This window comes from Aptenodytes patagonicus, chromosome 12, assembly GCF_965638725.1.
Source record: "Aptenodytes patagonicus chromosome 12, bAptPat1.pri.cur, whole genome shotgun sequence".
Lineage (NCBI taxonomy): Eukaryota > Metazoa > Chordata > Aves > Sphenisciformes > Spheniscidae > Aptenodytes > Aptenodytes patagonicus.
Genome location: NC_134960.1, coordinates 843398 through 870078, shown reverse-complemented (window position 1 = coordinate 870078; position 26681 = coordinate 843398). Strand labels below are relative to the sequence as shown.

The window sequence follows — 26681 nt, the reverse complement described above, 5'->3', positions numbered from 1 at the left end:
ACAAAGTCTTTTCATAAGGTTTTTCTAACAGAGCCACAGAAAGTTCAGCACTGGGCTAGAATGAAACCCAGCAAAATGACAAACATCTTGAGATAAACAGGATGGATGCACTGACTGTTTTTATACCTACTCTATAAACAGGGAAATGAATTCCGGCTGACATCTGGCAGACAACATTCTTCTATCAGTGATAAGAGTTAGACACTAGACAAAGAAGACGACCTTTTAATGGAAATGTTCATAGATGAGCTTTAACGGGACACTACAATACAACAATTAAGAGAATGAAATACTGAATTTCTTAGTTTTTAAATTTAACTTTGCTACAATTAAACAAGTGTGTATTAACTGGTTTCATAAAACAATCTGAAAAACAGTGTTTCCTTTTCATTCACCATCCTGTTATTTAGAAAAAGGGGCTGGCAGGACTGCTCGGAACACTGATTTCTAAAGGCCAACGTTGTCAAAGCTCCCACTGTCCAGGTCCCAGAAGAATACTATAAGTAAGTCAAATCATCATTTAAACCATCATGATTGCAGTCAGTGAAAGTTTTAAACATTTGAACAATTACATAAAACTTATAAACAGGGAGCTTTCTCATTTTTTTGAGCAATTAGGGGATTCTCTTTATGCCTAGAGATCAGTGTAACAAGACACTGTCTTACAGATGGTCTGAGAGGGGACATCAGATCTGGTCAGTTTATCTTCTGTATCTGAAAATGTTTATCTTCATCTTGGTATGACAATATACATCAGGAAGAAACATACAGACACATAGAGGGAAAAAAAAAAGGCAAGTTGTTTCTGAAAAAAATTAGATGGGTGAAGTTAATTGCCCACTGGGATTACCTGTATGTTTGATACCGTGACACCACACACACTCCCCGGGGAACGTGCCCATCACATCCCCGTGTCCTGATCACGCGCTTCGCGGCGTCCTGAGGGACTCCGTCCGCCCTGCCGACAAGAGCTCCTCAGACCTCCCTGTGACCGGTGACTGCTCCCAGGGGAAATGCAGGGACACCTTTTAGCAGCGGGATGACTTAAGCTGCAACACGGGACACGGCACTTGAAGATCTTCAGAACAAAAGCTACTTGCAGCTGCTGGTTTGCGGTTTGGAGCGGGGTCGCTCCCCTGCCCAGCAGGGCTGTTCTCCAGCAGGCCAGGGGCAGACCCAAGCCCGGGGGATGAGCCGAGATGGTCCTGCCACCTCCAGCGAGGGCCAGGCAATTCCACCACCCTGACCGTGCTCCCTGGCCTTACAAAAAGCACCTCGCTCCCCGGAGAAGTTTTAACCCTTCTGTTTCTGGCACCTAGCAGTAAGCAGACGGGCAACTCAGGCTTTGAAGAAGAGAGTGGGTTTTATTGGACCTTCGTTATTCAAAGACTACTTCTACTTTGGGGGTGGGGAAGGACGCAAATGCTTCCTATCCTCATTCCAAAATCCAGAGTGATGTGAGAATAAAAATCCTAGTCCTAAAATTGTACACAGCAGTTCAAATAGAAGTAATTTGATAATTTCCTCAGGCACACAAAGCAGCAACTCAATGAAAATAAATATGCTAATGAATGTATTTAGTCTTGGCCATTACATTTCATAAATATTTACTGTTCAGCATTCAGAGTCCAAATTCACAAGAATCAGTTAACAATCAAAATAAGAAAGATGAAGGAAAGTATTTGTTCCGCTGTGCCAATACAAAATACAGTCATTTCCTAAGGACCGCGTCATGGCTCTTTCATCACAAGGTACGGGCTAGCACTTCCCATAGCGTAAACCTATAGCACCAGCCACGTAAGCAGAGGTAAGTGGATTTACACTACTGGAGAGCTGGCACGTGGTCACAGTCTGTGGCTCAGCTCTTTAGTAGTACGTTCATTTAGCTTCAGAACAGGATAGTTGAGACCATTAAATATTGAAATAAGCAGGACCACAGCACTCAGGCATAGCATAAGAAAGAGCCCACCAAGAATTTACATCACATTTGAGAAAATAAAACACAACCCACCCTGAAAAAGGTGAAGCTGATCATTTTGCTTTGTGGCAATCAAATAAGCGGTTCAAATCTCCACAAAGAACAAACACTGATTTTAATGGGGCTATTTGTAAAGCGTGGTATTACCCTAACTCAGGAAGGGTATCAAAGCCAGCTTGTGCTTATCTGAATTTCAAATGAAAAGTTTAAAATAAAACTATCCTGATGTGGTGTGTGGAACAAGAGGAGGAGAAGCGTATGAGACACCCTTTGTCAGGAACTTTACTTGCACTTGACCAATTCCCCTCCAGGTTTCTTCTTCTTCTATTCAGAAGCAATAAGAGAGAAATACTTTCTGAAAGAATTCAAATATATGCAAAACTTGCATTGAGGCATGTCTTTACAGCTGAAAATAATCATGCTGGCAGGGGTATAATAACCAAATATTTCCAACACAGCTATCAGAACTGAAACAGAGTGACTCAAGCAGGGAACAGCAACCCTACTCAGCTGCTACAGCTGGGCTTCATTTCTGTAGAAGGAAGCCTCTACTCCACAGAATTAAGCTGTGAAATAAACAGCACACGGGGTGTGCTTGCACCTCCCTTGATAAGACACAAAGCAACTGGTTGACTAGGCAAGGGTGTCTTCATAGCAACAAGGGCTATTTTTGTTTTGTCGCTCTATGTTCCCTTACCGAATTCTTAGTCTCTAGAGATTATAGCACCAATTCACAGGAAGATGGTGTTTCCAAGCTTACACTTGTTCCTCCGTGATTTTCATGATCAACAACGTTCCCTTAAGTAGTACGACTCCTTAATCTTCTGTAAAAGACTTGCAGTCTATGGTCTTCTTTTCTTCCAGCTGTGCATATTAAACGCTTTTTCCTCAATAAAATGGTACCAGTAAATTTCAGACTACAGCCATGGAATCCCAATGGCAATGAAGATATGTGGTTCCAAGGAAACTCTACGCAAATACATTTTCTTCTGCAAAAGCAGAGAAAATAGGTTTTAGAAGAACATTTATTAGGAGGTAATCAATAGCCATTTGCTCTTGTTCTGAAGCTAATTTAAGAGTTGACCAAATCTTCCCTCCACAGATAACCGCTGAAGATACTACTTTTGAGTAAAAATCCTTAGAACCAACATCTTATTTTACTAGGACTATCGCACTCATGATGTATTAACAGAGAGGAGAGGATGAAATAGAGGACACAGAAGTCGTCTTAATCAACATACTATTCAGAAACTCTGCCATAGTATTAAGCCTAACGCCGCAGTAGATCATTATTTTTCTTGAAAATTCCACAAAAGTTGCATGCTATTTATAATGGACAAAAACACACATTTATTTGTAGAATTACAAGGAGCACAATGTGCAGTAGGTATCACAAACTCTGAACAACTTTTCTTAAACTGTAGATGGATGTTGCACTTACAAATGCTTATGAAGATCACGATCACCCACACTGCTCCTGAAGAAGTGTCTCCATTATTTTAATACTCTGCAAAAAAAGCACAAATAAATGCCAGTTTTACACACAACTTAAGTATTTCACACATTAGAAAGGGTACCCAAAAACATCCCAGTAAAGCCTTAAAAAAAAAAACAATTGCATTTTATGGTCCCACACTAACTCAGTGCAGTTCTCCCCACTGCCTGGGAGGCACAAGGAGTGCTACGGCACAGGCTGCTCAGGGGAACCTGGAGGGGATAAAGGACCCTGAACAGCTTGCAAGCTCTTCCAAGTCAAGGCTGCACGAAGCCAGGGCACTTGATCAGGTCACACATTTTATTCCAGTTCTGCCACTGCTTTGCTTGGACCAAGCCACTTCTCATCCCCACACCTAGGTACATCCCTCTCTAAAAAGGAAATACCATCACTCGTGTTCTTTGCAAGCAACTGGGTGCGCTAGGATGAAAGCTCCCCAGAAAGCCAGTACGATTATTTCTATAATGAAGGAAAGCAATACTGAAATTAAGTGAAAAATGCCAGAGGACCATGAAGGTGAATATTTCTTCTCCAGGACTGATCTGTGAAGGAAGGAGGAAGTACCAAACAATGAACTGTTATTAAAGCAAAATGTAGTTTCAGTCTAGAGGTTCTGTTTGTTTGGGGGGTGCGCTGCAGACGAGCCCTAGGCACTCACCAACCCGCAACAGCTGCGGAGGTGCAAACCACTGAACGACTTACAGCAGGGCAGCCATCTGAAAAATGGGGGGAAGCTTTCGACCAAGTGCTCTTCCCACATCAGGGCTACAGACTGCTTCATAGCCAGATGCTTCTCTATTTTGAAATGAATTTAAGTTCAAGGCTCAGTACAAATTGAGAGAGAAGCAGCTTCATATTTGGTGAAAAGCAAAAACCACTCACTTCAGATAAGAAAATCCACAACATCCCTCTCCCCCACACTTTTTGGCTCTGTCTGTGTACTGAAATTGTAGTAATTTGCCAACCCTACCTCTAATGGTCAGATCTTGTGGACTGAAGCAAGATTAGAGCTTAGCTATAACCTGTGTGGGGCTAAGGCTTACCCTAGTATGCTCTATGTTTGTCAAGATAAAAGAAAAAGGATTTCGCAGTTTGAGTCACCATGAGAGGAGGAAAAAAAAAGACAATTAACTTTAACAAATAGGTCAAGAGAATTTCTTTTCACATCTCTCAAAAAAATTGGACAAGATATTTTATATCTATGAAAAACAGTTCATCTTCCATGCCTATTCTTTGTAGAAGGCAATAAGCTGACTACCTTAGTCTATCAGTCTAAATTGGACATGCCACTGTTTACAGAATGAAGCACTAATTGACATAAGTGAGGTTTGCCTAGGGAATTTAAAAATGTTACTTATTGAATCAATTATGTTCACAGCGTGACAACTGCTTTTTCTTTTATTTTTCCTCATAGCACTGTACACTTTTAGGCAAAATGATGTTGAGGAAGAAAAGGGGAATGAGAGGGGACTCCATTAAATGAATAAAATATGAAAGGGCAGGTACAAGTCATTACCCACTATCTTTTCAGCAAGGAACAACTAAATCAAAGCCTAATCAATATATTCCTTTCAACTAAAGTTCAAACACTTAAATCTCAGCCCCAGGAGATCAGGCTTAAAGGAGCTAAATTTACACTGCTTAGAGTGCAATGATGCACTTGAAATGCAGAACAAACATTGCCTACCCATTAAACTCTGCAGCTCTACAGCTGCAGCTTAAAAGCTTCTCTGACGGACAAGCCATGGAACAGTTTTATTTTTCAAAGGTGGAGATACTCTGCTACTGTAAGAAGCTATCCTGCCGTAAGTGTCAACATACTCCTACCCTTATCAGTGCAATAGCCCAAAGCACTCAAAGGGATGGGAGCCCAGCAGAGTCCCAGTTCAGGAACAGCTATGGGTGACTCCTCCGGCGAGTGCCACTTTGTCACCACAGCCAGTACACTGAAACCACAGAGGGCACACTGACCCAGCAGCGGGGTGACAGGATAACGAGGGAAACGTGAAATGGCAGCCTAAGGAGTTTCCAGCACTACAGACTTGTTGAGCAGCCTACGCTTGTATCTGGAATATCCGCCAGGAGCCAGACCGGACTCCCAGCTGATAGGGATAGAGGGAATGTATGACGCCTGTAACGTCCTCCACACCTTTACCAAACACTCTAAGTTTTAAATAAGAGGTTAGGTAATGTACAAGAAAAGTATAAATAGCCTGTTTGAATGTGATGAAGGCAATGCATATTACAGTGCGTACCTCATTGCCATTGCCACTACAAAAGCAGGGTAGCATTTTAACAGACTAGCAGAAAATTTTATGCTGTCTCTGAAAAGAGCACCCAATACCTTTCATTCTTTTTGTAACCATGACAAAACATTTTTCAGTTAAATATTTGTTATTTGAGTTTAGCTCCATCATTTAACAAACACTACTTCACGGCCTTTAATTTCCATCTCCTTATATATTCAAGTCAAGCAAAAGGAATCTAAAAAAGAAACCAAGAAGTAAAAATGACAAAAATGTTGCAACATTTAAGATGCAACAGATAAAACATCTACCAACATAACAAAAGTTTCTTGCTACAAATGCTCCTTTATTTTGCGGCCTTAAAATCACTCATAACTTTGTCATCTGTACTGCTTCACACTGGCAGGGATCATCATAACTTAGACACATACAAACTCATTAGGCCACTTTTTAAAGAAATTTTAAAAACTCACACACACAAAGGCTGACTTTAGGGGCCACCACCCCCCCTCTTGGGCTGGAAACTTCTCCCAGACTTTGCTTGCAGACTACGGAGCATCCTTTCCCCTCTCCAAAGGAAGCCAGGCTCTCGCCAATAGACCCAGAAAGGGCTGTGCTGGTAGCTGGGATTTACCAGCATATCTGCTCAGACTTTTGAATTATTCAGGAGGAAAGTTTTATTGGCAATAATGTCATTAATTAATCATTCATTAATACCTTTTCTGAACAGGTAAGAAAAAAAATAATCATAAATGCTGTAATTTCCACCCAAATGTACTATGACTTCTACAAACAAAAGTAGGGCAGGAGAACTTTATCTCCTGTATTTTTGTTCAGAGTTGGAATAAAATAAGAGAAACGTGACAAATCTGAGGAGCCATAAAATGTCACTGTCGTTCTGTTAGGCATTAAAAAAAACCCTATCCACAGAATAGGCTCATATCTGTTACAAAAATAATGATTAAAAAGATCAGTGCCTTTGGTGTCCATGAATAGTTTCACGAACAGTAACTTTTCTCTCTCTTTCTATAAAATGAAGGTATTTAATATTGACTGTGTGAATACATGAGCTTTATGGTAGTCATTCACAAAATTTAATATTCATACAGTATTTTCTCCTGCTCTTCATGTAGCTCATCCCCTGCTCCATTTCCTCTGCCCCCTCACATTCCTGCCTCCCACTGTTTCCTTACTCCCTTATCTCATCCGAGCCTTTCCAAACAGATGGATGGAGAAGCGCACCACTGTCAGGACCAAGGAGATAAAGCAGGAGTCACAGTTTGGCTTTGAAAGTAACATCCTTACATATTCCAACCAACTATACCAGGTGCAAGAAAAGCAATGCCCTTTTGGTCAGGCCATTAGGAAGGATGCAGATCAGGTACTGGAAGATAAGAAGTAAATGGAAGCTTGGAGAACATTTATCAAGCATTGTCATTCATGCAACATATATTTCAAAACTTTAAATATCATCTTTGTATTGCCATTTATTACATTTGGGTAAAACGTGCCTCAAAACTACTCTATGGCCAAGCCACAAAAGGAACCCTACCTAACACCTCAGAAGAAATGAAATGCATTGATACAGCTGCTGCCTTAGGGAAATGGATGTTTTGGAGGCGGGGGGGAAAACCAGGCAAGACTGTACATTTATACCAGATCTGGTGCGCTTGTATTTTTCTTTTTCGCAGATCTGCAGACATAGCCAAAATTGCTAAATGATTTCTAATGCAGCATTGTAGAGATACTGTGAGCTAGTTTGTTTTATCCACTAGCTCTGCGCTGTCATAAGCCGGCAAGATGTGTTTCATTGCTCACGGTCATCGCTTACACTAGCATAGCTGTCTACTTCTGTCTTTTTTGTCTTTTAAAGCCACAACAAAAAGATCTTAGAGTTATCAAGAATGAGGAAATGAATAAATGCCTGTGCCATTTGAAATACATTTCCATCTACAGCTCTTGGGGCACAGATTCCAAAATCAGCTTCTGAAGCACAAACGAGAGGTTGGGGCTGTCGGCCCCTGCACCGCCGGAGAGGAGAGTGGCCAAAGGGACTGAGGGTACTGCCCAGGCTCCACGCTCCAACACCCACTGACCTCAGTGGGAGAAAAGACAGGACACTGCTAAGGCCACTTAAAAACAAAACAAAACAAAAACAAACAAAACTAAAACAAAAAAAAACTTCAACAGCATTAACCACTTGGTCCCCATGAATAATTAAAGAATGGCATAAGGCATGATCTGAACTGTGGACATCTAAGTTCATCTGAAAAACAAATTTCTCCATTAGATAACTAAAAAATGATAAATAATGGTAAATATAGGTTCATTATAGTCTTGCAATACATAAGATTCATGAGCCCAGCCATGAAAATGCCATATTTTCAGGCACATACATATGCTTTCATTCACCTGAAACAAGATACAAACTGGGGGGGGAAGACAAAAAAAACCTCTTACTTTCTCATTAAAAAGGTTTACTTAATTATTCCTTCCTCCTCCTTCTTGCTCCTTTTTCAAACAGTCTGCACAGCACAAACTGAACCCCCAAATCTCTTCAAGGCACAAACTTCCAGACAACAAGACTTCCATGAAACTTCATTTCCCAATGAACACTTCAGGAGACATTGCTGTTAAACCTAGTTTATCAATGTGACATGACCCCCAGAAGCGAAAGGCCTTTGAACACTAACTCCCTTGGGATGCTCTGCTGGATAGCTGGATAGCTTTTATCCTCTTTCATAATTCTTACTGAAAGACAGAACTATTGAAGTATACAGAACTGCTACAGGGAGATTGACTGTGGCTATTGTAAATACATCAAGCTGCCAAAAAAAAGATCTAACATTACCGGAGAAAAATGCATGACATGATATAAATTCATGTTGACTACTTTTGACTATTTCAGCGTAAAGGTGCTATAGAACCGCAAATTATTATTACAGTATTAGCTGCTACAATGAGGCATTAGGAAGAACTGTTTCAATGCCTGGGGGAAATCAGGAATAAGAATGAATTACAGAAACGGATACAGTCATACATGCCATGTTTTAAAATGTATTTAAAATAAACTATTACCATAATAAAACTAAATCCATTTTTGTTCTGCTTATTCTCTGTAGACAAAAGAAAAGGTCAAGTATTTTTTCAACAATTAAAAGATGTAAAGAATCCAGACTTAAAACATCAGTTTAATTTTAGGCCTAGATGATCTGGTGATTTGAAAAAATTTAGAGTATAATTCGGGGAAGAAATTCAAGCAATAAATGACTTACCTTCTTCACACCTTGTTTTAAAAATGATTGAGCAAAAGCTTCCAACACACAGTTGAGCAAACCTGCCCCCGTCACTGATATTCTGCCTTTTTGTGTGAAGTCTGTCCTAAGAAACAGGAACATAACACACTTTTATTTTTCTGTCTACTTAGTAAACATTAAGTGTAAACTCTACGTTAGAAAGTTAGTGCTTGATACCCGAGTACGGGATTCGTCTCTTACATTCACGTATTTTGCATGACAATCTCAAAGGCAAACGTAACGAGATACAGGAACATCAGCATAACGAGAGGTTTGTAACGACCATCTCCCGCGGTCAGCGCTGCTGAAGGTCCAGCTGGACTCTGCTTCAGGAAAGACATGCGCTTACTGGAGAAGCCCAAAGAGCAGCATCACAGAGAGAGGTCTGGAGAGGACAGCCATCTCCAGAATCAGGAAAGCCAACTGCAGACACAGTGAAATACGCTTGTATGATTTTACAGAGTCGTCAGGACATCATCCCACCCAAGCTAGACAGAGGCAGTGGTAACAGCGAGGAGAGGACCGCCCGCCGCTATCCCTGCAGCACGCATGTGAACCCGGCGCCACCGATGCCCTCAGTGGGCCACGACCATTTATTATTTCTGTCAATGCAGTTCGGTAAGAAGACAAACGCGTGGAGTTCAAGTGAAGGAGCTGGAGAACATGAGAAGTTCCCCCCAACCACAGGATGGATGTCAGCAGTAAAAATCCACCATTGAACTCTGCTGCTCTGGTTGGGATTTATTTATTCATTTTGCAGCTTCACCATTGGAGGCGACAAAAAAGGGAGGCTCATGGACAATATTGATCTCTGATTGATTTCCGTAGCACGCAGCTGGCAATGCCGCATCATTACAACACAGTCACAAGGAGAAGTCTATTAATGAGATCCAACTACTAAATTATTGACTAGTTAAGTATGGCAAATTTGGTCTAATTGTTTTCATGATGGGAGTTTAATTAAAGTGTCTTTAGTATAAAAAGTCTAGCAATATTCTTGTTCAGATAGCGTCAGGGAGAGTTTCCAAAGCCTGCATGGCTTTCAAAACTAAATTAAAAGTTACATCCAGTGCAAGGCTCTTCAAAAAAGGGAGCTTTTGTACAGAAGATCTTTTTAATTCCCACCTCCAGCTGATGAGCACTGCTCATGCATCACGTGCATCTTTCCACATCAGGGAGACATCTTCTCACTCTGCACCCACTGTGCTGCGAGAGACCGCAGCTCTCTCAGGCTGTATGAAATGAGGGAAGGTGCTGGGTAATAAAGGGAATCCAACAGCAACTGAGGTATACAAAATGAAACAGCAAAGAAATGCTCCTAGCTGGAAGGGGGAAGGCAGTCAAACCAAAACACAGAGGGACAGCAAATGACACTGGAGACAAAATTTAAGCTACACAGGGATTCTCCACTATGGAAAGTCAGGTATAACCTGCCCAGACACATGGAAATTTGCCAGTACACAACTTCAGCATAAATCCAGGCAGTTACAAGGGAGTTTTGCCACTGACTTTCCCCTTTGGTTTGGCACTGTGCACAGATAACTCTTCCCAGAGCCCTCCCCATCGACACAGATGCTGCCCAGCTCAGCTGGGTGGAAAACAAGCTCAAACCTAATGTACGTAACGCGCGCTTTTAGGCTAAGCGCAATTGAATCACCCTAGAAATTGTTACTAACCCAAGCACGTACGCATGCAAGTGGAGGAGAGCAGTTGACAAGATTCACACTGGTTTGATATACCAGCAGTGAAAGCTCTGAGCCCCAGAGCCCTCCAGAGCCACATCCTGGAGCAGCGCCAGCAAACACCCGGGCAGTGCCGGCGAACACCAGGGCAGCGCTGGCAAGCCGCCCCGGACCCTCTGCAGGCAAATGCTGCTCAGGTCTGGACCCACCCTGCCTGCAGCTCTGCCTGCGGCCAGGCCTTGCCCACGGGGACTGACTGGCTTTCTTTGGACTTCAGACATCAAGACAAGATGCTTCTCCGTAACAGCAATTAAATCATGGAAACCAAATTAAAAGTGTCATGAAGGAGTTCAGCCAAGAGGCTAACACAGGTGCTTTCTGGCCTCTGAATATACAGATATGCCTCATCGTGCCTTTTTCAATGGTTTATAATTTATTTATGGTAATGTTTGTTTGCTACTAGATCTTTTCAGACATTTATATGCTCTGCTTGGAAGCACCCACAATAATTCACTTTGCAAGAATATGCAGCAGTTGGCATCACTGCATTCACATTTATTTAGGACAAAATAACCACCTGACGTTAAGAGGAAGAACTACACTGTGGTTAAATTGACTGTTTGGGACTAAGCAAGCATCACTTCAGTTGCCCCAGTTCCATTAGGGACATCAGGAAGGCCGCAGTCTCCCTTCCCTGACTTGCAGTTCTCTAGCTGAAAATAATAAAGGATGTAACTGCCAAACTCAAACTGGGTAAACTAATCCACGTCCTGTGGATGAGGTTCTGCTAAATGTCTAAGCCACCGGTCCCTGCAGGGACGGGATTCGCGGTTTGATTTTCTACAGCATAATGGTCTACAAAGTACCTGGGCTGAAGTCAGCACAGAGTTATAACTTCATCTGACAGGGGTAGCAATATTCTGGATTCCCATCAGCATCATCCTGCCACGTGTGCCTGGGACCAGGCTGCACCTCTCCAAAGCAGCAGCTCTGTCACTAACCCCACTGGCAAGAGATCTCCTTGCAGAGGCACAGAGCAGGGCTGCGGGTGCCACGGCTGTAACGCACCCTGGGGAACGCCTGCAGGGCAGCCTGCACCCACCACCCCAACACCTCCCGAGCCACCAGCTCCCTGCTGGGTTGGGAGCGGGCAGTGCCTGGCGCGGAGCACACCACACACCCAGGAGGTGCGGGGAGAGGCGAAGGCAGTCGACCTGCTCGGGCAGCTGATCGAGATGCAAGCCAGCAAAGTGGCACTCTGCTTTCATTTATCAGCATCCTTAACAGTGTCATGTTAAAACTGATTAAACAAACAAACAGCCCGCTACAACATGTGCACGGTGCCTGACTGAGGTGCAGAATTTTCTCATTCTCTTCATGCTTGTAGTGCTCTGAAGAGTTTCAGGAGGTTGCTATTGCAATCTGCCCAGCAGTGCTTAGTAGGGAAGAAAGACAAGTTTCTGTCTGTACTCAGGTTACCATCACTCTCGTAATGTTGTTCTCTCTTTAGGGGCATAATGTACGATTTTCCCACTAATCAGGATCACTTGAGTCTCCTCATTGTGTGTTTTCTTATTTCTTTCCAGTACAATAGTATGCTGCTAATGTTATGCCCTTTGCATAATTCCTTCATCTATTCAAATGTAAATGTCACCGTACATATACTACGTGCAGCTGAAATTTCACGCCTGTTTTGCCAGCCAGCATTTGTTAGATCCGATTACCTCCATAAAACTCCTGAAGAGGTGACAGTGGTGTGCACAGGCACACCCAGGTATCCTTGAACCTACCTGGCCAGGGCAGCACGGCTGAGGTCCGTGGGCTCCTGCAGCTATGTATTGCAGCTGCTGACCTGCATCGGCGCCACGGTACCTCCAGAGGCACCGTCAGCCCGGCAGGCATTGAAAGCCTGTGTAAGTGAACCTGCTGAGGCTGCAATCGCACTCTGGCAGCCCAGCTACGCCTCTGCCTTCCCAATTGCCACAGTATGCTTTAAGGTAAGAGTGAGCGGTGGTGACACTGAGCTCAGACAACTCCCCTGCACAAGCCTGCAGGAGCAGAAGCAGCACACTGAGGACAGTGTATTTCCTAAACTGGAACTGAAAAGCCTTGAAAACAGGGCATGAGTGAGTGACCAGTTGCAGTAGTTACAGTTTCTACACCAACAGGACCAACATCTACAGATGCAATGCAACTCTGATGCGGAGGAAGCCTCAGTAAGGACAGAGGGTCCCAACAAACTTTTGAAAGAAAACAGTTTAAAAAGCTAGAGGAACATGTCCTCAAACAGTGACGTCCAAGCATAGGGCTTTCAAAAACGCCTGAGCCACAAGGAATTTAATTTCATGTGAAGTTGGTGTTTTTTTTCTTAAATAGGCTTAGAGCTTTCTGAAGTCACACGGACCTTGCTGGACAACCCTGCCACGCTTCCCAGGGAACATCACAAGGCAAAAGTAACAACTAATTACAAGAGACACCAGAGCAAAGTAAGAATTAATGGGGTTGACATCAGCTGGGAAAAAAATCTTTTTTTAAAGACAGTCACATGTATCACATACCTGCTCATTTCAATGTTACGGGAAGTAGAAATTCCACTCTGATCCTGCCATAAATGCGCATAAAGACATTTCTAGGCTCCAGTCTGTACAAACACAAGTATGTGTTCTCCCAGGCAAAGTCCCACGGCAGCTTACATCTTTTGGGCACAGCGGGCCAGACACCGGAGAAAGAAAATTGTTTGGGAACAAGTATGCTTCATGCCAATGGCTGGCAAGTAGGAGGGAGCTGATAATTTTTAAACTGCTGTCCAAGCATCTGTTGGTAGACACGAGAGCAAAACGAACACTCTGGCTACGCCTGCTGCATGGGAACAGCGGGGTAGCCTTCTATGACTGCAGAGCAGCACACAGAAAATTAATTTCCAGCAATTATTTGAGCTCTGGCCAGAGAATCTAACCTCGTGTCTGAACAAGCCAGAGGAAAGCTACAGGACATCTACAGTTGCTGCTTCAAATGTATTCAAGACATACAAAGAAATTATTATTCAGACCCCTCTCATTCCAAGCATTCAAAAGGCAACAGAAAATCCTTTTTCAGGGCCACGGGCCCGCAGTAGCAGCCCTGAGCCAGCACAGGAGCACTGCTATACCGAGGCCAGCACTCACCAGTTTGGATTCTCCAAGCTCTCTCTGAAGACAGACTCCTCACTCAGAGACGCATACTGTGTCCAAGTAAGACAATGAGTTTTCATAGCCATGTTTCTTTTCTGCGTATTAAGCCAAGATTCCTCTTCCAAGTAGATGTCAGGCACTTTTAAGACACTGACCTGGGAAACAGAAGAATTCTAGCTTTAAAAAAAAAAAAAAAGGGTAGAATCACTTCTCAGTATTTTGAAAGTATTACTAGCCTCAGAGGATAAGACTGAGGATTCAGGAGGAGGTCCCATCAGATGTGGTTATCCCTGATGAGAACAACTAACTTCCTCAGCAGCTACTAAAGGCCATGCAAACACTCCAAGATTTAGGGAAGCTGCTCGGTCCCCAGCCGGACTTCCAAGACCACTGCAGGCCAACTTACCTGCATCACTTCATGCTCTCTCTCTTGCTGCTGATGGCTAATTTACAACAACGAAGGATAACAGAAGCTACTTCCAAACAGTTACATGCAAGGCAGCCAAACCCGTCAGCTAAACCACAAGAGCAGGAGGAAGGCTTGCACCTCTGCAGGCTCCTGCCGCCAGGCGCAGCGGCTGACGCCCTGCTCCAGCTCCTCTCTCCCAGGAGGCCTCCTCCTCTGAGAGCCCACTTGTCAACCTGAGTGACCTTGATCTAGCAAACGTGGGCCAAAGAAGGGATGAAAATCTCACCATCGGTTTATTTACATTCTGCATGTATAGGGCAATGATATGTTCTCCTTGGCAGGTGAGGCTTGGAAGAGACAAACACAGGTTTAGAGGCAAAAACAGAGTCGTCAGCACCAGGAAAAGAGTACATGCATACTTTTAAGCATGCAGGCTGTGAAATAGTACAGTTATTTAACCATGCATGAATGTAAATGTACTTTTCTGTATACAGACTATCTGCTGCAAGATACTCTGCAAAAAAAACAAATAATAAATTAAGGCTAATTCTTCTCCCATAACAAACTGTGAAGAAAGGACTGTCACTAAAAGAGACACTAGAGAGAGACACTAAGGGATTGCACAACCCAGGTCCTTACATTTCCTACAGTCTTTAAGGAATCACATTTTACCTTCCTTATAGGGACCCTGCGATGCCATATTTAACTTGCAACATGCTATAGGCACATTAAGTATTATTTTAATTCCCTCTGAATTCACTTACAGAACGGCTTTGGGAGAGATTACAACCCAATGTGTTCAGGAGCCATGGATCAGATATCCAAAATACATGAGCTCAGCTTAGAAATAACTACCCAGTGTTTATTACTAGCTGCCGCCTTCTTGCTGAGTTCCGTAAGACTGGGCTTTTATAAAAATACCATCTACCACACAAAAATCATGAGCATTGACAGCAATGATTATTATATTGGGGTGGGGGGAATGGCTGTACTTTCACTGTGGCCCAGGTAACATTTTAAAAACAGCTTTACTTTTTCCAGGTACAAAAGTTAAAAGCCCATCACTGCCTGTAAAACCACCACCACCACCAGCAGTTACATCTTAGTGTGCTCAAGGCTACAATTTTGTCCATTCAAGTTAAATATAAAATCAGTTCCTACAGATTTTTTTTCTCTTAACTTCTCTTTAAAGTAACTTTTCTAATTTTAAAAAAAATCATTAGGAAATGTGATTCTTTTAAACAAGATATACCACAGTGAAGCATTAAGGTTTTACAACTTGACTGGATTTCTCTACAAATAGTTACCTTTCTTAAAATTTCAGGAATTACATTCTGGCACGTTGCAATTCTCTTCCGGTAAATAATCCCCGTAGACAAATCTGATGATAAAAGAAAATCAGAAGGGAAGAGTTACAGCAGCAAATATTACCATTTTTTTAATAAAAACAAAGTAGTTGGAAGACTTCACAGCACAGCAAATATGCAAGGAGAAATGCTGGCAAATTAACAGAGCATTGGGAGGGGGGGTGGCTTTGGTTTGTTTTTTTTTTCTTTAAGTATAACCCAGTATCCCTGCTGCTTTGCCAGACAGAAAGCTGTAAATAAGACTGCTATGGGCATTTTGTGCTCTGCCTCAGGAGGAGGGCATCTGCATCCATCACTGTGATCCAGACCCCCCTTATCCAGCATGTGGTACAAACATTTTACTGGCATTTATAGTGGTGCTCCTGGGTAGCAAAGCACTGCAGGCAGTGCCGGTGCCAGTGCCAGGCTGCGTGGGGGCTCACAGGACTCCCTCCCACAGCCCACGCAGGGTCTGGCAGGACCCACTGGAGAACCCTGCTCCTGGTGGCACCGGGTGGACGATGACCGGGGCAAGGGAAAAGCTCGGGTGACTGAGCTACCAGACCAACATACGGACCTAAGTTTTAGTTTATTTTTATGCCCACCCCAATTTATATTCTCAGGCTCATTCTCTAGGCAAACACACTGCGTACAAGATTTACAGAACAGTCCTGTCTCATCACACATTTATTTTTGTATTGAGTTGGACCCAGTGACAAGGACAAAACTATCTATTAGGAAACAAATTACAGTTATTTAGTGTCTCCAAAAAATGGTTGGCTTTTAGAATCACTTTGTCTTTTAATATTTAATGACCCAGATCAAGAACAGAATGCTACCAAACGAGAAGCCAGCTGGCAGGCAGCCCAGGTTAAAGACTTCTCTGGGTAAAAGAATACCTTCTCGAACAGTCGCATTTGGTGGGATCTATGCCATGAAAACTTCATGGGGTTCGGTTTCCAGAACTCTAACAAACGCATCACATTAATAATATGGAGATTCTATCTCCATGCAACATAGAGCAGAAAAGCATTCTGCAGGAACAGTGGTTTACTGCATTTGAAGAAAACGGCAATGGCAGCACTAACGCTCAGCTTTCTTGAATCTCAGGGCAACCTCACTAACCTTGCTTAGAACGAGAGCATAAGCCTGGAATTAAGAGCCACCATTACCCCTGAGCTGCAAGACAGAAGACATCTCCAAATGTATGATAAAGAGCATCCACAACCATTTTGGAATAAAACTTTAAAGTCCACAAGTTGTTATGTCATCCCAAATGAGTATTTGATCACAGTTCCCATATTAGGAAGAGAGGTGGTTATTTCCACGTAAAGTCCTACGGTACTTGTTTCCCACGTGGTGGCATAACTGTTTAATACATCCTCTGCACAGGCATGTTACCTTAAGGGCCTGACTGCAAACACTTCCTGCAAGCTCAGCAACTGGAAAACAAAAATCCACGTGTATCAGCGGACCTGATCTGACTGCTGCGCTCTGACCCGAGCAGATTTATTTTCCCGTCAATACGATCGGGGAATGGTAACATCTGATTTTCAGTATTTCAGGAATTCTAACTGATAAAGCAAGAGGCTGAGGATCTGTGATCACTTTCTGACTGTCAGCATCCTACAAGGCCACTGTGCAAGTCTCTGATTCCTGGAACTACCTCCTCATCTGGGAAGTGAAACAGCAAGTGATCCCTCCGAAGGCAGGGATCATGAAAGCCAGGTAGTGTGATGCCTGTGGAGCGCCTGAGGCTTGATCCACACAGCTCACTGTGCTTCCTCCCAGGGGCCTTACATCTGATCTGTAGAGCACTGCAGATGGAAATCATCACAGAAACACCAAGGAACTGTACAACAAAAGAACATACTACAGAGAAACCAGGCGTAACGTGTCTAACGGCCTTGGAATAAGCTGAAAATTCAAATACTTAATGCAGTTAAAACACATGCTCGGGGGGGGGCGGGGGACGGTAATATTTTCTTGGTCTTGCTTACACAATGTCCAGCGTGCAGGAATCCCAGGCGTGTCTGCAGTGCCCAGCTTCTATTGAAATACAACTATTACATAATTAATTTTAAAGGTTATGAAAAATTCTAATTAGCTCTGTAAGAAAAGTCAGGCAGCTTACCTGTTTTCTCTTCCACTGTTTCTACAGCTGTGACGTGTTTCTCAATGGGACTGGGATACTGGGATAAAAATGCATAAGATAAATATTACCACTTCTCACATGGGTAAAAGAAAATTGCTAGCTGTCACTTGTCAAGTCAGAAGCAGTTTCATAGCTTCTCTCAGCAGGTACAAGCTGCCTGATATTAACAATCTGCAGTCTCCATTCACGTTAGTGGAAAAGAAGAATTTAGTAAGATTAGCTTAGTAAGTAAGATTAGAAAACAAACAGAAAACCCACAATACCGCTATGAGAAAAATCGCTTGAAGGGGAGATGGTAGCTTTTGCTGCAGCATACAGACATATTCCACACACCCTCCATACCACAGAAATGAAGACGCAAGCTCTTGACCCACATCATGTTCTTCAAATGAGGGCTAAGCAGAGCTTTCAGCAGCGTGGCAGCTCCACGGGCCAAAGCCCCCTGCGCTGCACTCCACAGAGAACAGCGTCCCAAGTTTCTGCAGCAAGCAACCTCCTTGTCACTGCCGCTAAGCGTGTTCAGCCACACAACCTATTTCCTCAAGCAAAAAGCTGGAAAGGTACAGTACAGCTGTAAGAGTCTGAATGCAGACTCTGGTGCATAACATTTCACTGTCCTGCAAAAGCTGCTAGAAGAGTGTGACGGGGGCAGTCATTTCAGATTGCAGTGTGGGTCCACCCTGGCAAGAGGGCACGCTCTTCTGCTCAGGGGCTGGCGTGCAGCAAGGATAAGGGATTGCTACTGCTTGTTCCTGCTCAAGGTAACCTCATTTTCCTTAGGTTGTACAGACGAGTCATTTCAAGGCTGGAAGAAAGAGATTCTCGCTCCAAGACCTCCACCGCACAGGAATTATGCCAAAATTGTATAGGTTGCCTGTAGGGCAACATCCTATATAAGAAATGTATGCACAAGAACAGGACTTCTAAGGATGCATAGTCTGTTTTGGAACTTACAAAACTCCTCTGGCTAGATATGAGACAGAGAAGGCTACAAGGACCTTACTCTCTGTTGCAAAAAGCAATCAACATTCATATGAATAATGAACTCTAAAATTTAAAGTGCAAGATAATTTATTGAACTCAAATAATATCCAAAAGTTACTGTAACCTCCATGCAAATACAAATGCCAGACTGAAGAAATACTGACCACCAGATAAAGATTAACATTAAGCAAAATACAAAGCTTTAGGAAAGGTGGGGAAATTGCATTTTAAGGCTAACTCAGTTTAGGTAATGCAATTATGATGTACAATAATAGGTGCTCCAAAATTCTGATATAAATCTTAGGTTCTAAGCTAAAAAGCTCGACAACTCCAGAACAGGCTGTTCTATAATCCAGCTCTACTTTTTTTTTCTTGCTGCAGAATAAAAGTTGATTTTAAAAGTGCAAAGTTTTCAAGTCCTATTCTATACAGAAATTGGAGGCTTCTCCACAACGTGCTGCTTTGAAATGGCAGTAGTGGCATAATTACATTATCGATGTAACTTACACTCTGTAAGGCCCAATCGTGTGAAACAAAGAGCCATTTACATAAATCTTTCACTAAATAGCAGGCTCTATTACCCCAGTATTTAAACAGAAATAGACTCAATTTCCTACACAGCACAGTAAAAGAAAGAACATTACAAGTCTACAAGCAGATGTAATGGCTAGGAGAGTCTAACAGCCACAAAAACAGTGTTTCCAGCCAGCCACAGCCTCCCTGCAAGGTTTCCATTCCCGGGGGATCCCAAAGCTAACAGCAGCAGAGAACAAAAGAGATCTCAGCCTGACTGTTATTTCAGCCCTGCAGTAACTCAACCCCCGAACCCTCCTCCCCAGCACCAGAGGTACAGGAGTCCCATCCCCATCTGAAGGGCTCCCACTAGCCCAAGGGCTTCAGCCCTGCCCTGCGGTCTCCTTGCCTGGGAGCACAAACGCAAACTGCCCTGCATCACCTCTCCTGCTCAGCAAGGGCACGGGGCAGGCGCTCCCATCCCTTCCAGAAGTCACACATGACGCTGGCTCCAGCATCCTCATCCCCCACTCCTTTGTGTCGGGCCACTCAACAGAGCAAGGGCTTCCAAAATTTGGAATTGCCTGAAGAGAGGCGGCTACTACTGTGCTGCTAACCCACGGTCGTGCCCAAATGTCACAGCTCCCACCATGCACCACCGTTCACTGAGAACACAATCGCTGGCCACGCCGCACAGGGCACCCCTGCGCCAGGAGAGGACTCGGGGTGCTGAGACAAGGATGGGCTGCCAACCTGCTCTCACCATACATCCCTGGGAGCTCCCAAGGCACAGCTACCGTCCTCTCAGCCTGCGCCTGCAAACCAGCACCGGAGAGGGTGCCGGGGATGGCCAGGAGCACAAGGCTGCAAGCTGAGAGGATGGGCAGCAACTGCTGGGCAGAATCCGGCTGGGGCGTCGAAGGGCAGCTTTCCTGCCTGCTGCTAGGGCAGCAGGACAGGCAGGCCAACGAGCCTAAATCTCAGAGCTGCCGGGGCAGAAGCGACATCCCCCAAGCACCCAAGGCCATTCCCGCAGTGCCAGCGGCACCTGGCGAGGAGGGAATGCCATCTTGTGGTCCAGCCTGCAAACGCACGGCACCTGCCTCTGCGGGCAGCGGGGTGGGCACAGCCGGGGTGCTCTGCCTGTCCCACGGCTGAGGCAGAGCAGAGCACGGGCACCGCTCCTCAGCCACGGCCCCTAACCTGGTGTGTGCCAAACTGCCAAAGGGTCCCACCAGGAGGGGACCAACACGACCCCCTCGTTATTCTGGAAATGCATGAGCAGAGGAGACCCCTGAGGTCTGTCCACTTACTTGACACAGGAGCAAATCTCATCCCTCTCCCTGCTTAGGTACAATCTTCACTCCTTGCCTTCGTTAAACCCTTCCCAGACTGCAGCCGACACGTTTCCTACATCTCAGACTGCGTCTGGAGAAGTAGAACTCTAAACACTGTAACTCAAAATGCTATACTTTTATGAAAAAGAAACAGTTATCCAGACGAAGTATGCATACTTTTTTTAAAAATTAAATAGTTCCAGTGAGTTCCTGTAGTAAATTTCTTTCCAGATTGATTTTCTTATTTTAAAGACATTTCTCCTCCATCGCACTAAGAGGACCCCAAATAAATCGGCGACAGCAGAAGCCACAAAGCTGACTGCCTTTAAGCTATCCACAGCTTTGAAATGACTTTTTTCTGCCCTGGCTGCCGGTCATGAGTGTTTCCTGAAGACGTCAGAGCCCGTTTTACAGATGCAGAGCTGCAAGCGCAGTACCAGCAAACAGCAGTTCGGAAGCACTGAGACTCCCATACCCAGAAACCCCTCAGAACCCCAGCACGGGGGGTACCCGAGCGGTTACGGGGTTACCTCTCATTTCACGCCTACCGGAATTGAAGCACTCCATTCTCCACTTGCAAAAACCTGACAATTAAAATTAGATAAAGAATTCCTGTGCTCTCATTTGGTCTTCCCGCAAACGTATTGATTGTTTTCTACAAATAACAACAAGCAAAATTGATTGCATTAGTCCTTATTCTGAATCCAGGGAATTAAGACCCCACATACCTTTCCTAACTGGAATGTGTAAGATCATTTATCAAAAGCAGCAGTTTCTAACCACAGCAATGTTTCTTAGAAGTTATTTGAGGGAAATCGCAGGCCTCTAAAAGCAGCACTGTGTTTAGCAGCAGAGAGAAATCACTGCAGGTTACACACAATGATTTGTATAAAAATGAAATATTTCAAAGCAATGAAGGGATGGTTTTACATGCAAGATCAAATGGAGCCCCCATAAATCAAAATGACAGCTTCAAAGACTTGCAAAAAATAATAATATTTAAATTCATAAATATTCTGATTCTTTCTTTTTTAACTGCAAGGAAATGAAGCAGGGACACTGCAAAATCAGCCAAACCTTTCCAGATTCCTCCACTTTGTTATTGGTTTGGAAAGGTGGTGGTTGTGAATAAATGTAAATTAAAAAAAAAAAGAGTCTAGCAAACCCACTGCACAGATTACTTGCTGTGATAACGATCGATAAATACAAAAGCCTTTCACATACAGATACATTTCTTCCAAATACAAATCAATTTATCATACTTGAACTAAATGTTTGATTTAGAGTTCACTGGCTCACTTTAAAACGACACCTGCACTAACCTAAAGGCCACCCCAGCAGAAACTGCTGTCCGTTCTAGCAGGCTCAGGCCCCCAGGCACGGAGCAAGACTCCCCTCGGCTCCGCACCCCACAAAGGCCTGACAAGCATGGCCTTCCTACAGCCTCAGTAACGCAGCGGCTCTGCCTGGGGACCGGCCACGCGAGCCCAGGCACATCAGATGGGTCTGGCAGGAGTTAATGCCCCTACTCCCAGCAGGATTCCTCCTCACCTACATCGCAGCTGTCCGAAGGGTGTACTCGGCGGAAAGAAAGCAGCCCTTGCAGACCACCGTCCATCCGACCCAGCCAATACACCCCTCAAGACTGTGCTCTGCCAGTGCCTGTCCTCCCACACCGACCATGGAGGGGCTGTTTTCTCTAGAAACACATGGCAAAGGCAGAGTATTTTCTAGCATATTTCTGAACCAATATACAAGAATATATACCCCAATATCTGATGCAGCAGGCTGTCCATCTGATTACCACCTATTTCTTACTGATTCTACGTAATGAAAGCGGAGGACGCATCTCTGCGGTAAGAGCACGTTTCTAGAGAAGCTGGGTGTAATTCTGCTGCAGAGCGCAGCGATGTTTTAAACCTAACCTGAGAGATGCACAAGAGGGAGGAAGGTCAAAAAAAAAAGTCCACACTGATGCTTTCCACAGTCTGAATTACTTCTGTGCTCCACCCTCAGAGATCATAAATTGCAGCCGATATGCAAAATGCCCCAGTCAAGACAATACGTGGGATTTCTGTGAGCCAGGAGATGTCTTGGCACAAACATACCCTTGAAGAACCCCAACTGCTCTGGCTTTGATCTCCTCTGAGAGAACATCTGGTTGCACCTTGTCCTGGTTTCGGCTGGGATAGAGTTAATTTCCTCCCTAGTAGCTGGTGCAGTGCTGTGTTTTGGATTTAGTATGAGAACAAAGTTGATAACACACCGATGTTTTAGTTGTTGCTGAGCAGTGCTTACACTAGTCAAGGACTTTGCAGCTTCCCATGCTCTACCGACTGAGAAGGCTGAAGGTGCACAAGAAGCTGGGAGGGGGGCACAGCCAGGACAGCTGACCCAAACCGGCCAAAGGGATATTCCATACCATACGACATCATGCTCAGTACATAAACTGGGGGGAGTTGGCCTGGGGAGGGGTGACCGCTGCTCGGGAACTGGCTGGGCATCGGTTGGTGGGTGGTGAGCAACTGCATTGTGCATCACTTGCTTTGTATACTCTTTTATCATTATCATTATTATTATTTTCCCTTCCTTTTCTGTCCTATTAAACTGTCTTTATCTCAACCCACGAATTTTACTTTCTTTTCCCCAATTCTCTCTCCCATCCTACTGCGGGGGGGAGTGAGCAAACAGCATGTGGTGTTTAGCCTCCTGCTGGGTTAAACCACAACATACCTTCCCACCCTATTTTGCAACATAACAACATTCAAAGGTTCAACTTGGAGAGTTGCAACAGAAAGAACAAGAGCAGGAGCCCTGAAGTCAACTTTAACTATGGCATTTATGAGTAACTATGGCAATTGTTTTTTCAATCATATCAAATTCCTGGTTAAAAGCATGCAATGCACTTTGCTGCCACATACAAATGAGGATTATTTTAACATTTCTGCTCTGCGCTTCTGGCTGTCATAACCAGCCTCACTATTCACCTCCAACTCCCCTTCTCAAGTCGTATGGAAGTATACTACAGAATACAATTTCCATTTGCGTTTCTACTCTGGTTCAAATCTTTCACAATGAAAAGCACTAACTCTGCTTTTCCTCTCACCTCTAATTGCCAAACACTCAAGCAAATCAGCAAAACGTGGCCCTGCCTTCTCCCTTCCAAGTTTGTTCAGAGTTTTCAAATGAGTATTTCAGAGCACATCCATTGGTTAGCCATAGTGTGGCAGTCTAAACTACATGGTTAGCAAATCTGACTGCCCAAGCTTGCCAGAGATATAGCTCAGGATTTCTGCAGCAGGGCAAGAGAAAAAAATGTTTGCTTCTTTGCCTTTATTTTTTTTTTTTAACAGAAAACCTTAAATGCGTCTTTGCACAGTCCTATTCTAGGGCAAAAAAAGAATAACTGTAGATGGATAACAGAAACAGAAGAGAAATAGGAAGACTCCAGACTAAGCATCTTTGCCTGTATTTACTGTTCAAAGTTCTGGCACTTCGGCTTGTGAGGTTATTTTGGGGTTTTCCTTTGTAAAAGAATTTCACATACATGACAGTTTGGTTTTCAGTAGGGGCATGACACCACCACAGGGATCCAATTCCATTTTGTACTGAGCCATCAAACACCAGAAAAAAAATAGGCAGTCAATTAAAACAAAAACATGCCACCACATCTTTTAGAGGTTCATGTATCTCGTCAGTCACTTCCTCACAAGCTGGACACTGAAGACAAGAAGCTGACCCCACCGAGATCACGTGCAGAAGCCTGGTGACTTCAGCAAGCCCAATGTCGTCTTTACAGGCTTTCAGCAAACAGGAAAAACTTGTTATTTCTTGGTAGAAGTGCAACATATCGTCTTCCACTCCCACCCTAACTCATAAAACCAATCCAGTTTTTAAGGATCTGACAATTTTTAATAAAAGCTTACTTAGCAATAGGCATTCTCTGCCTCCCAGCACCCGGGACAGCAGCAGCAGGAGCAAGGCTGCACACCGCAGGTCAGGTCGTCATGCCACCGCTGATGAATTAGTCATTGGGACTGCCTCGGCTGCAAGCGAGCTCTGCTCCGCTGCCGCACTGGCCAGGGCTGCCCTGGGCATCCGCACCGCAGCAGACACCGGGCAGGTTCAGCCACAGGACACAGCCCCACACGTTCAGCCCAGTTCTGCTGTGCATCAGTCGCACAGCCGCCCGGGTGCCAGAGCTGGCTGTGTGTCTCGCAAGCGGGGACAGTCCGCGTTCCTCTTGGCACTGCCTTTGTCAAAGACAGACCTCTGCTAAGAGGAGATGGAGAACTGGCAGCTGGCTGAGGCAAAAAAAATCCTTCCTTGTGTTTTAAGTTGGTTGCATCAAGGATGAATTTAGCCCAAAGTCAACATTTGTTTAAACATCTTGCCCTGCTGAGAACTTTCACAAACCCATGGGGTTTTGTGCCAAGGAAATGTCCTGCGCTATACAGCTGCTCACTTCTATCGTTAATGTTTAAACACACACGGCCAAAACAAATATAATGGAGCCTGCTCGATTCTTCACCCTGGTGTTCACAAAAAACAGTAGTCACAGCTAGAGGGCAAAAGCCCAGCATCAGCATGTAATAAAGATTAGAATTTATCCCTATTTCTGTGCTACTGTTCAAAGGAAAACACCAACAAAAAGGACAGTTTTGATGCACAGCTTGGAGCCTGAGTCTGAGAGACAACAGTGCTCAGAAGGAAAATTTAGCAGGATGCTGTTTTGCTAGGAGCAGATGCAACACGGAAACGCTGTTTACCTGCCATTAACACAGCCTTCTGCCACTGCAAAACATTTTCATTTTAAAGCCTACTTAGAAGTCTAATGATTGTTGCACTATTAGGCCAAAAGCCGTACTGCACCAAGCCGTGACGCAGGGGTTAGCATTCTGCAAGGACAGAAAACTAGAATTCATTTCTACTGATCTGATCTTCCTTTCAAACAGATCCCAGCCACCACGGCAGAGCCCCTGGAAGGGCAGGTGCTGCCGTCCTGGCTGTGCACATCTTTTGTGCCATGGGGCAGCTGTGCCGTACCCCCACCGAGTCCATCACGGCTCACAGACCGGCACACAACGCCTGTGGAGCAGAGCCTGTGGCAGGAGGCAGGATTTGGTGGCTTTGTTTACTGCATCAAAGTCCCTCTTGCATGTTTCGACCACAGCACGCTCTGCAAGCAGCAGTTAGGCTGTTTCTGGCCAAGAAGAATGGCCACCCGCTTTCCACCATGGCCACGGCACTGCCCGCCCTGTCCTCCGCAGCGGGGCCTGCAGTGTCCCCACTGGAAGTCACCACATGCGAGGCTGCCGGACCTGGCCTGGGCACCCCGGGGTGCCAGGCAGCGCAAGGGAGACCGCTTTGCTTCAGAGACCCGCACACAACCGACACGCGACCAGCACCTCGGGCACAGAAACGAAAGTTTTCACCCAAGCATGAAAAACGCTCTGACGAAGAGGAAAACCAAGCTTTCAGCTGCAGGAGGGGCCCGCACAGCAAGGGCACGGCGAGCCCTGCTCCTCCGGCACACCCTGCTTGTGCCAGGTGGTGGGACGAAGGCCGCAAGGCGGGTTTCTGCTCCCCGGCCCCGCTCCGGCGCGTTACCCACGCCGGTTTTCTCTCCCACAGACGAGATCTACGGTTCTCCACACAGTCACCGCGCAAGCAGGAACAAAGAAAGGCTGTTCAAGAGAGAACGGGGGCAGAGCCAGCGGTTAACGCGGGAACTGGAGTCAAACAGAGCGGCTCGGGGACGGGCACACCCCGCGGCCGGGCCTCGCCGCCGCCGTGAGGCGCTCCTGCCCCGGCCGGCAGCGCGGCGGCAGCGCCCCGGGAGGGCGGGGGGAGGCGCGGGCCGGCCCGGTTACCTTGCGGAGGTAGCTGGCCACCACCTGCTCGAAGGGGTACCGGTACACGCGGTGCACTTCCACCGTCACCCCCATGGCGGGCTCCGGCCCGGGGCCCGGCCCGGCCCCGCTTCCTGCCCGCCCCGCCCCGCCCCGCGGGCCCGCCGCGGGGTCGCCCCGCCCCGCCACCATCTTGTGTGCGGCCGGGGGGCCGCCGC

General features: G+C 45.1%; 1 protein-coding gene across 1 annotated transcript; it reads right to left on the bottom strand.

The window, feature by feature from the left end:
• Window positions 1–207: 207 nt before the first annotated feature.
• On the bottom strand, window positions 208–26580 carry PRELID2 (PRELI domain containing 2). Its single transcript, XM_076350152.1, has 7 exons — window positions 26485–26580; window positions 17757–17814; window positions 15584–15657; window positions 13862–14022; window positions 8995–9100; window positions 3420–3485; window positions 208–2967 (listed from the first exon to the last, which is right to left on the bottom strand). The coding sequence occupies exons 1-6, from the start codon at window positions 26557–26559 to the stop codon at window positions 3441–3443; spliced, it is 519 nt and encodes a 172-aa protein (XP_076206267.1). The 5' UTR covers window positions 26560–26580; the 3' UTR covers window positions 208–2967; window positions 3420–3440.
• Between the last annotated feature and the right edge of the window lie 101 nt (window positions 26581–26681).

Bases quoted from the DNA above. Each gene is read 5' to 3' on its own strand.
- PRELID2 (XM_076350152.1), bottom strand. From the start codon at position 26,559: ATGGGGGTGACGGTGGAAGTGCACCGCGTGTACCGGTACCCCTTCGAG. The intron at 14,023-15,583 runs GTAACTATTTGT...TCTGTTTCCCAG, and splicing joins TTCCTGAAATTTTAAGAAAG to GTCAGTGTCTTAAAAGTGCC. The intron at 3,486-8,994 runs GTAAGTCATTTA...CTTTTTTTGCAG, and splicing joins TAAAACAAGGTGTGAAGAAG to AGTATTAAAATAATGGAGAC.